Source organism: Musca autumnalis, unplaced genomic scaffold, assembly GCF_047663935.1.
Source record: "Musca autumnalis isolate F117 unplaced genomic scaffold, ASM4766393v1 scaffold_1, whole genome shotgun sequence".
Taxonomy (NCBI): Eukaryota; Metazoa; Arthropoda; class Insecta; order Diptera; family Muscidae; genus Musca; species Musca autumnalis.
This window is the reverse complement of record NW_027411644.1, coordinates 201,905,554-201,918,007: the sequence shown is the minus strand read 5'-3', so window position 1 is coordinate 201,918,007 and position 12,454 is coordinate 201,905,554. Positions and strand designations below refer to the sequence as shown.

General features: G+C 36.4%; 1 protein-coding gene across 1 annotated transcript in view; it reads right to left on the bottom strand.

The window, feature by feature from the left end:
- Positions 1-3,533: 3,533 nt before the first annotated feature.
- Positions 3,534-12,454, bottom strand: part of LOC141390190 (uncharacterized) — a 100,786-nt gene continuing 91,865 nt past the window's right edge. Inside the window, exon 3 of the mRNA XM_073962927.1 lies at positions 3,534-5,060. Coding sequence (XP_073819028.1) covers positions 3,759-5,060 — 1,302 coding nt within the window. The 3' untranslated portion in view covers positions 3,534-3,758. The remainder of the gene's footprint in view (positions 5,061-12,454) is intronic.

Here is a 12,454-nt window from a genome sequence, read left to right as displayed (position 1 = left end):
TATAGTTATATATTTTTAGTGCATTAAACTAAAACCATGTCATCAATATTAAAGCAGCAGTTAGAGCATTTTTCCAAAGAAGCTTTTTGACCACAAAGAACAAAAATTGCCAATTTATGTCTGTATATACTGAATAAAGGACTGAACACTATAAAATATACTCAAATCTAATATGTGAATATTCAAAACGTATTCTTCTAATTATAATTATATACCAGAACCTGGAATCGTGCTCTAGTACTTTTTCCCATTTTGCGCTAAAAAATGAACCCTTTTTCCAAAAACTAGAAAAAATTGCGCTTTTATCTAAACAAAAATTGCGATGACTAACTCTAGCTCTTTTGTTTTTCTGCTAGACAATTTTGGCCGATTAGAAACTATCACCATATTCAGACACGTTGATTTTGACATTTCTGATTGAGTTTTTAAATTTTTCCATTATCTACATTTGTATAGGAAGCAATTTATGTTGTAATAGCAATGCTGGGTTATTTGACATTTTCTCACTTGTGAAAACTGATTTAAGTCTTATTAGTCCAGATTTATTGCTGTGCAAACTATGTTAAACGGCAAAAAACTTAATTTAGAACGTTTTTTTTGATGATTTTTCAAATGTAAATGACGCTTTTCAAAAAAAAAAAAAAAAAAAAAAAAAAAAAAAACTTGCATATTTAGCATATTTTGAATATTTTGCATATTTTTTGCATATATTTTGCATATTTGTTGCAAATTTTTTGCATGTTTTTGATATGACCCCAAATATCGAAATATCAAAACGCCTAGATCCAAAATTTGAGTCCAATCGGATAAGAAATAAAAAACATGCTAAAATCCTATGTCTAGTGATTACATTGCAATTTTGGATGTAAACTTTTTGCTGATAAGTACTTCTTTCATGAATTCGTTTGAATTAATAAAGAGTTTTGTTTCTCATGAAAACCATATTTCAATACAGCATTTCCAAACAAGACATGAAAATGTCATGCCAAGGGATTGGTGAAAATGGCATGTCAAAGCATTGCTTAAAATTACATGTCAAGGAATTGGTGAAAATGACATGTCAATGCACTGGTTAAAGTGGCATGCTTAGGATCCAAAAAAAAAAAAACGTAATCTGTTGAGGGTCACGCTCGTATAAAATTAATGAGACAAAAAGATAACATGCCAGATCGCTTGCACCCATGATTCAAATCGATGATGATTTGCCATCGAAGATTTTATTGGCGATAGGAAATTAAGAGTAATATTGAAATTACAATCATTCAAAAAATATCAAAATTTAAAAGCCTGTTATTCGCGAATTAGTAAAACCATTTGATGCGCATCCGATTTTGGATACAGCGAATCAATCTCTTTCAATATCTATGCATATTTCGATATTTCACTCAGCGGCCAAAGTGTGCCGTCAGTTGCATCACACCATGCAAAAAACCTTAAAGTGGATAAAAGTCGCGCAATATGCATACGATTTTTATGCGCATCCGGTTTCATTAGCGCCCATCAAAAATACGTCAAAATAGATTCTTCAAGACCCGCGGATGTGCCTCCACATTCTATTTTGCGTACAAGACCCATATTACTCGCGTATCTCTGTAATTTTTGACACGTGTTTTCGCAAATATTATAATCGCGTATAAAGGATTCCATTTATGTAAAATTTTTTAAAGAAAATCGTGGTTTAGTACGCGGCTTTTTCAAAATATATTTTTGCAGATTTTCCTAGTTTCAAGGTATCTATGATGAATTTGATCGCGGAAGGGCTCATTAGAGCCGTCGCGTAAAAAAAACTAAATTCGCGCGGGGTTCAAGGGAAATTGAATGACAGTTTTAAGTTTTAAGAAAATTCACGCAACAAATTTTGGCCTTTAGACTCCAATTACTAGGAAACTGTAAGGAGCACACTCGTGAGATATACATTAAACAACGTAAAATCACGAGTTCTATAATCCCATTATGAGTGTGAAATATTATCATGTTGCGCGTCCGGATTATTAAAAAATTCAAAAAACCCCGAAATTTCGGCTGCAAAATGCCAGCATCAATTTTAGGTGGATGCAGTGGATATATCGAAAAATCTGACACTAGTATCATGTTTGCCCATGGATTATGCTGTCATTCTTTCTTTGGACACATGTCTATAAAATGTATGGTTAAGCCAGAAATCGAAAGGGAACATGGCTTCAATCCATTTTTACCCATTTTTCTACATTGATGCCAACACAGCTTCCACGAAAATTAATTTTAATGGTCTACATTATGGGATCCCTTCTAAACCACTTAGTTTTAAAGAACAGTTCGCGAATTCTGCATTGGTGAATTCTGAATGGCTGAAACTAGTATTCATCGATTGTAAAACATTTTTGGTTTTTACCATATATATATATTTAATATTGCGCAGTATAGCGCTACATATTGGGGCCCCATTGCCTTTGGTTAAGGTAATATACATATAAGAGGCTCTAAATAACCAAACCAAACCCCTTTGGGATTTTGATCTACTAACCGAATACAATGAATTGTTCTTATACTCTATACAAACCTTAAATACATATTTCTTACAGAAAACAAAGAAAATTTAACTTTTTATAAAAAAACTCATTTTTATTTCTTCAATAATAAATTATTACAACATAAAAGTTTTTTATGTCAAAACAAAAAAAAAAATATTCAATATTTTTTAACAAATAAATGGATATTTACTTATATTTTACGACAAAGAAATGAAACTTATATTTAATTATTTTTTTTTTCTTACAATGTAAATGTTAATAATATGTCGTTGTCGTAGTTAAATGCAAAATAGCGTAACTCACATTTGTATACATTTGGTTAGAAATAAAAATAAAACAACTGCGATCAATTGAACATCTTTTTCTGCTCAATCAATGTAAGCAAACTTAGATACTTCAGAACTATTTATTTATATACCTCATTTCAATATACCTCATTTGTCATACTGAAGGTATGCATAATGTACACAGAAAAAAATCTGGCGATAAAAAACAATTATCATATTGACGAAATTCCATAAAATTATTTGGTCACAAAGTAAAAATACAACTGATAAAATATTTCACATATTGACTAAAATATTTATCGATTTTTTATATTGAACTGATAAAATGGAATATGTGGAATATTTTGATAAATATTTTTGTCAATATGTGAAATATTTTATCAGTTGTATTTTTATTTTGTGATCAAAACATTTTGTCGAATTTTGTTAATATGACAATTTTTTATCGCCGGAAAATCGATACATTTTTGATTGAATCTTTCAATTTTTGTATTAAATTTTTTTCTGTGTAAACTCAAGTTATTTTTAGAGCTAGATATTGGTTTTAACTCACTATGTTTCCTCTAGAGATTCTGAAATACGAAGGATAAAAATTTCAAATTGCTTTTCAGGATCTACTGATATGGGAGTTACGTTGTTTTGCATTTATGTTGGCGCTATTTTAAATAACATATTCGGAAAACTTAAAAGTAATTCAAAAAAAAAGTCAATATATAAAAAATGTGCACCAAATAAGCAGATATATATAGAGGGATCCAAGGTTTCAGTAATGACGGTGTTTATTATACAAAGTGCTAAGTACGGATAGGATATGGGAAAGACATTTAAGCCAAGGTGTGCGATTGTGACATCATGCATTTGAGGTGCCATCCAAATTGTGGGGAAAAGAGTGCTAGAAGGCGTTTTGTGACAATTGCCGTTGTTGCTTGGTTGGTTGGTGGGTGCGTGGGTGCTAGATGTCTCAGAAGAAACGTGCCGAAGATGAGGATGCCAGAGGTGATGTTGATTGTTGTTGGTTTTGAGCAACATAGTTGTTTATACCATGATTAAGAGCTAAAATTTTATTAATTATTTTAAATTCTTCTAAATTATTTAAATTCGGACTAAATCGATGAAGAACATTACCTGCTTGTGGAGATTGTTGTTGTTGCTGTTGTTGATAATATTGTTGGGCATTTTGTTGCAATTGATTGCTAATATCGGGACTCAAGTGTTGGCGATAAAAACTCTGGGAGTCATAATTTTGCTGTTGTTGTTGTTGCTGCTGCTGATTGAATTGCGAAAAGATATTATTGGGATTTGTTTGTACCTGATTTGAACCAAAGTTGCCGGTACCGAATTCTTGGCGGAAAAAGCGTGCCCTATTCTGTTGTTGATCCTGTTGCTGCTGCTGTTGTTGTGGCTGATGACGTTCCAATATGGCATTGCTGACATATTGTGGCACCAAGGGAGTATTCTGTTGAAATTGTTGATAGCTCCTTTGCGGTAGGGCCTGAACCAATGACAGTTCTGCTGGTGGTTGTGGCAATGCTGGGGAAAAGGTTGGTACAATAGTCAATTGATTTGAGGGTTGTATTTGTATACTGGATATGCTGGTAACACTTTGACTCTGTTGTTGCTGTTGCTGCTGCTGTTGTAGTTGTTGTTGTTGCTGTTGTGCACTTTGTAATTTATGTTGTAAATTATGGAATATTTGTTGTATGGGATTATTGGCCGTTTGTAATTGTTGCTGTTGTTGTTGTTGCTGCTGCTGTAGTGGTTGTGCTGATGGAGGTGTCAAAATATTATTGAATTGATAATTTTTATTACTGACACCAGACACAAAATTTCCATTTGTGTTCCTTATTGGTAGCTGTTGGTCCTGTGGAAATGTTGGAAACACCGGTGATTGGGATTTAATTTGTGTACTTGGTATGAATTCTATGGAGGGGCGAATGGTAAAGCTACTTTCATGCTGAGCGGTTGGAGCCACCACCTGCTGTTGTGCTGACTGTTGCTGGCCATTTAATTGCGTCGGAACAGAAGCAACATTGTGTGCTGATGTTGGCTGCTGATTCCGTAGACGGGCTTGTTCTTCCAACAATTTCAATTGCCTTAATATTAGTTCTTGTTGTTGTTGTGCTTGTATTTTTAACTGCAAAATTTGTTGTTCCAATTCACGTTGTTTTTCCAGCAAATAATCGTTTGGATTATTGAGTGTCGGCTGTTGCTGCTGCTGTTGCTGTTGTTGTTGTTGGTTGACATTTGAGGTCAATGGCTGTTTCTGCAAGACACAAAAGGGAAAATGGATTCAGATTGAGAAAATGGTAGATTAGGAAGCAAAATGTATGTATAATAGTAGAGTATTACAACAATGTTTTAAAGTTGAATGAAATTGACCTTATGATTTTAATGAAAGTTGTTTATATAGTCTACAGTGGTATGCGAGGATTTTTGAGATTTATATCTTTTATAAAATTCTTAGTATTGAAGCCATTATCTATATAAATAAAAATCAAATGTCGTTCGTTGGTAATGGCATCAGTTGAGAACGGCTGAACCGATTTCGATAATTCTTTCTGTAAAATGTGCGCCATAACCCGACTTGGGTTTTTATGCAAAGAAATTTTGACCACACCCACTTTAACCCCCACATTTTTTATACCCTCCACTATAGTATGGAGGGTATATTAGGTTTGTCATTCCGTTTGTAACACATCGAACTAATCATTTGCGACCCTATAAAGTATATATATTCTTGATCAGGATAAAATTCTAAGACGATCTAGCCATGTCCGTCTTTCCGTCTGTTGTAATCACTCTAGCGTCCGCAATAACTGAGATAGAGTGCTGAATTTTTGCACCCGAGGGTCTTTTTTCTATAGGCAGGTTAAGTTCGAAGATGGGCTACATCGGTCCACTCTTTGGTATAGCCCCCATATAACGGTACCTCCGGATTTGAGGTATTTTGACGTTCTTCGCCACATTTGCAGACCGAATTAGTTATAATTTGGCACTTAGGGTTCCTAGTGATCAACAAAGTTATATCCCAAAGGATATGGGCATAAGTCCATGTTTTGGTATAGCCCCCATATATCGGTACCTCCCGATTTTCGGTATTTTGAGAATTTTAGCTACAATTTTGAACCGAACTATCTGCAATTTGACATTTGAGGTTCTCAGTGGTCATGAAACATCTCCACCAAACATCGTCAACATAGGTCCACGTTTTGGTATGGCCCCTTATAACCGTACCTCCCGATTTTCGGTATTTTGAGCATTTTAGTTACAATTTTTAGCCGAACTAGCCGTAATTTAACATTTGAGGTTCTCAGTGGTCATGAAACATCTCCAAGAAAAATCGTCAACATATGTCCATGTTTTGGTATAGCCCCCATATATCGGTACCTCCCGATTTTCGGCATCTTGAGAATTTTAGCTAAAATTTTTAACCGAAATAGCTGTAATTTGCCATTTGAGGTTTTCAGTGGTCATGAAGCATCTCCACCAAACATCGTCAACATAGGTCCAAGTTTTGGTATAGCCCCCATATAAAGATACCTCCCGATTTTCGGTATTTTGAGAATTTTAGCCACAATTTGTAACCGAACTATCTGCAATTTGACATTTGAGGTTCTCAGTGGTCATGAAACATATCCACCAAACATCGTCAACATAGGTCCACGTTTTGGTATGGCCCCTTATAACCGTACCTCCCGATTTTCGGTATTTTGAGCATTTTAGTTACAATTTTTAGCCGAACTAGCCGTAATTTAACATTTGAGGTTCTCAGTGGTCATGAAACATCTCCAAGAAAAATCGTCAACATATGTCCATGTTTTGGTATAGCCCCCATATATCGGTACCTCCCGATTTTCGGCATCTTGAGAATTTTAGCTAAAATTTTTAACCGAAATAGCTGTAATTTGCCATTTGAGGTTTTCAGTGGTCATGAAACATCTCCACCAAACATCGTCAACATAGGTCCAAGTTTTGGTATAGCCCCCATATAAAGATACCTCCCGATTTTCGGTATTTTGAGAATTTTAGCCACAATTTGTAACCGAACTATCTGCAATTTGACATTTGAGGTTCTCAGTGGTCATGAAACATATCCACCAAACATCGTCAACATAGGTCCACGTTTTGGTATGGCCCCTTATAACCGTACCTCCCGATTTTCGGTATTTTGAGCATTTTAGTTACAATTTTTAGCCGAACTAGCCGTAATTTAACATTTGAGGTTCTCAGTGGTCATGAAACATCTCCAAGAAAAATCGTCAACATATGCCCATGTTTTGGTATAGCCCCCATATAACGGTACCTCCCGATTTTCGGCATTTTGAGAATTTTAGCTAAAATTTTTAACCGAAATAGCTGTAATTTGCCATTTGAGGTTTTCAGTGGTCATGAAACATCTCCACCAAACATCGTCAATATAGGTCCAAGTTTTGGTATAGCCCCCATATAAAGGTACCTCCCAATTTTCGGTATTTTGAGAATTTTAGCTACAGTTTTTAACAGAAATAGCTGTAATTTGACATTTGAAGTTCTCAGTGGTCATAAAACATCTCCAATGAAACATCGTCAACATAGGTCCATGTTTTGGTATAGCCCCCATATAACGGTATCTCCCGATTTTCGGTATTTTGAGAATTTTAGCTACAGTTTTTAACAGAAATAGCTGTAATTTGACATTTGAAGTTCTCAGTGGTCATAAAACATCTCCAATGAAACATCGTCAACATAGGTCCATGTTTTGGTATAGCCCCCATATAACGGTATCTCCCGATTTTCGGTATTTTGAGAATTATAGCTGAACACATTTTTTTAGATTAGATTAGATAACACTGTGCAACAAAATGGAGGTGAAAGTCTGGGGCACGGAAAATTCCTCTTGGGGAAGAAAGGCCTTGGTGAGTATATTATGAACCCCGAAGGACAGATCCGCCGTGAGCCGAACTTCCGCGTTATGGCGTGATGAAATTTTTGTTAGAGACCCTGTGGGCCATCAGGAATTACCTTTATATCTTTGTTCACTGTTGCTTAAGAGCTGTTGCTTAAGTGCTCTACAAAAACAACAAGCAAAGATATAATGCTAATTCTTGATGGCTTACAGGGTCTCTTGCAAAAACTTCATCACGCCATAACGCGGAAGTTGGACTCACGGCGCATCTGTCCTTCGGGGTTTTTATTATACACATACCAAGGGCTTTCATCTCCAAAAGGAATTATCTCTGCCCCAACATTTGTGTTCACAGTGTAATTTAAGCAATAGTGGGAGGCAGTAGCAGTCTATCCATTGTCGAAAAGTTGTTCCACCTAAAATTGTGAAAGGACCCTAATTATTCCATTTTAATTAAGACTATATTATGGTGGAGGGTATAAAAAGATCGGCCCGGCCGAACTTAACGACTTTTTACTTGTTAATTTTCAATTTTTACCATTTCTACGAAAACTACTGAACCGATTTTTCTGAAGTTGCCAGGGAATGTAGAGGGATGGCCACCGGTTAAAATAGGCTAAAACTGTTGTTGAATTTTGGAAGGGGCGGGGTACCTCTCCTATACCTTATTACTTTAAAAATGCTATATCTGTATAAATAAAAATCAAATGCCTTTCGTTAGTAATGCCATCAGTTGAGAACGGCTGGATCGATTTCGACAATTCTTTCTGTAAAATGTGCACTATAACCCGATTTGGGTTTTTATGCATGAAATTTTGACCACGCCTACTTTTACGCCCACTTTTTTCAATTTTAAATTTTTCTCATTTCTACAAAAACTACTGAACCGATTTTCCTGAAATTGCAAGGGAATGTACAGGGATGACCCCATTTTAAAATTGTCCAAATTTTGTTGAATTTCAGAAGGGGCGGGGTACTTCCCCTATACCCTATTTCTTTAAAAATGCTGTATCTATGGTGGAAATAGGCTATATATATATATTTTTTTTTTTAATTTCGGAGAGGGCGGGGTTCCTCCCCCATGCCCTATTTTTATAAAAACCCTATTTTATCAGGTCCACTTTTTAAATACGTTATATAACCAAAACTACTGAACCGATTTTCCTGAAAATTTCAGAGAATGTACAGGGAGGACGCGGGATTCAAATAGGCTATACATTGTGTTGAATTTCGGAGGGGTTTGGTACCTCCACTATGTCTGATTTAATAAAACCGCTATTTTAGCAAAAATGAAGCGATTGAATTAATTCTTCCGAACAACCACCTTCTGAACCACCCTGCTGCGGACTTGCACTCCCCGAATCACCCCGCTCCGAACTTACACCCACCGAACCACCCCGAACTTCCACCCTGCTTCGACCTTCCACCCTGCTGCGGACTTCCACCCTCCGATTCACCATGTTTCGAACTTCCACCCTCGGAACCAACCCGCATTGAACTTCCACCCTCCGATCCACCCCGCTCGGAATTTCCACCCTCCGAACCACACCCTCCCATCCACCCCGCTCCGAACTTCTACATATCGAACCACTCTTCAACGAACCACCCTGCTCCGAACTTACACCCTTCGATTCTCCGACCCTAGGTACTCATTTTGGGACCTTAAGACCAGACCACGCCCAATTTCTATCTCTGAAACTTCTTAGCCGATTTTCCTACAAATTTCAGGGAATGTTCCGGGATAATCCTGGTGAAAATAGGCTGCATATATATGTGGAATTTCGGCGGAGCGTGGTTTGAAAAATAATTTGATAGACAAAGGTGGTTGTGTCTCCGGCCCGAGGGACTTATTTGTGGCTTTAATAATTTAATCTTCAAAACTTCTAAACCGATTTCCATGTAATTTTCAAAAACCAGATGTTATGCATACCGAAGCTTTGGTCTTATTGGAAAGCAAGTATTTAAATTAGAAGGCAACATATCGATTGATATAGCTTCATCAGATATATAAGATGTACATTATAAGAAGGTGGAAGGACGACACAGTTGGCCCTTAAGCCACTGAACATTGAATTAAGGGCACATATGCAATATTAAATATAAGTTATCACCTGGAACGAATTTACAATGGCACATAATAATTTAAGAAGCAATTCACCTTTAGATTTCAGACAAACACTTCTAGTTATACTATTCCAGCAGATGAAATAAATGCATGCCTCAAGTCATCAGCTTTTTGGCGGTATGTTAAAATTACATATCGACACAAACAAATCTGAAGATTTTTTATTTATAATCACTTGCAGATCCCGACTTAAGGTAACATAAGACTGCTTCAAGGGCCTAGTTTTTATATGTATATAGAATAATATAAACAAATAAGAACGGCGTTAAGTTCGGCTGGGCCGAACTTGTTATACCCTCCACCACAAGTTGTATTGAAGTAAAATAGAATAATTAGTTTCCTTTCGTGTATGAAGAAGACTTAATACTAAATTTCAGCAATTTCGGTAAAACAATGTGAGGCACCATTCTATGGGGGTTATTTCAAAACGTCGAGAATGTGGCAAACACTTAAAAAATACCGAAAATCAAGAAGTACGCTTCTATGGGGATATAGGAAGACGTGGACCTATACTGATAATACTCTTATGGAATATTTTATAACTCTTGGAAGACGAAATAACGAATTTCAGCCATTTCGGTTGGATATTGACGTCACAATCTTCAGTACTACGAAAATCGGGAGGTACCGTTCTATGGGGGCTATATCGAAACGTGGACCTATACCGACGAATTTTAGTCAGAAATAGGGCAATATGAAAGCGTGGACCTGTACAGACATATTTCTGGCGAACAGTTTTATATCACATTGAAGACGAAATACCAAATTTCAGCCATTTTGGTGGAATATTGAAGACACAACCTTCAAAATACGAAAAATCGGGAGGTACCTTTCCATGGGGGCTACATGAAGGCGTGGACCTATACCGACAAATTTAAAGGGGAAGTTTGAGTACCACCAACGAAGTCCAAACACCAAATTTCAGCCATTTCGGTGGAATATTGAGGCCACAACGTTCAAAATACCGAAAATCGGGAGGTACCGTTCTATGGGGGCTATATGAAGGCATGGACCGATACCGACTAAGTTCTGGGGGAAAGTTTTATACCACCAACGTAGACTCAGTACCAAATTTCAGCCACATCGGTGTGATAATGAAGCTAAAACCTTCAAAATACCGAAAATCGGGAGGTACCGTTCTATGGGGGCTATATTAAGGTGTGGACCGATACCGACAAAATTTTGGGGGAAGGTTTTATATCCCTAAAGAAGTCTACGTACCAAATTTCAGCCATTTTGGTAGGATAATGAAGCTAAAATCTTAAAAATACCGAAAATCGGGAGGTACCGTTCTATGGGGGCTATATGAAGGTGTGGACCGATACCAACAAAATTTTGGGGGAAAGTTTTATACCCCTAAAGAAGACTACGTACCAAAATAAATAAAAATATCGAAAATCGGGAGGTACTGTTCTACGGAAAAAACGTGGACCGATATATCCCATTTTCAATACAAACCATTCTGCAAGTAATAAAAACTTCTGTACCAAATTTTGACTCACTATCTTTAAAATTGCGAGCTGTATCTTGATTTCAACAGACAGACAGAGGGTCAGAGGGTATAAAAACACACATAAACACCCATATTTTGATGAATAACACGACATCCGACAATTTTCCAAAAAATGTGTTACACATGAACCGGACTATATACGTCTGAAACTGTAGAAAAATTGGAGCAAAATTACACTTAAGAGTTTTCGTTTTATCATCCTGTTGGCCTTTTAAAGGATATTCAAAATTCGAAGGACACAGTTTTACAAAAAAATATCATATTAAAGAGGAGAATTTTTGCTTTATACAATAATTTTCTTTATTGCATTCAAGGATAACAAGGACATCAAACATGTCCTTGAAAAATTAAATACTAAAAAATCCTTTGAAAATATCCTGCAAATTTTTTCAAAAATATACATATATCTTAATATCCTTTATGTAGTGCAACACTTCCCAAAATTTCAATATCCTAGAATTGAAAGTTATTTTTATACCCTCAGCTTTTAGGCTAAAGAGGGTATTTACACTTTGATACGACCAAAAATGTGCCTCATTGAAATAATGGTTTTAGACCCCAAGTATGTTTGTACGATATCCATTTCAGACAATTTTGAGTAGATCTAGCAATGTCCGTCCGTCTGTCTGTCTGTCTGGCAGGCTGGTGCGCACGATAACTCTCAAACGGATCAATCGATTCGGTTCAAATTTTGGGTATCGAAATATTTTGTCCAGATTCGATTTAAGTTCGAAGATGGGCCATATAGATCCACTCCTTCAGGTACCTCCCCACAAATGTTCAAAAATTGTCGCAAAACTTGTGCGCACGATAACTCTTGTAGGGAATAACCGATTTGGTCTATACTTTGCACATCGTGTAATTTCTACCAAACTTAGATGAGGTTCGAATATGGACTCAATCGGTCCACTCCTTCGGGAACCTCCCACACAAAAATTCGGAAAAGTTCAGTTTAGGACCTGGTCTCGAATCGCTTTGATTTTTGTTTACGCAAGTTGTATTCGCTGTCCTCTATACGACGCTGTAAGTTTCATTAGGGGCAAGTCCATACTTCCTGAGAAAATAGCCTGAAAGTTACAAAAAACCCTATGACACCGTGTGTAGTGGTTGGAGCGCAAAATAACTCTCGAACGG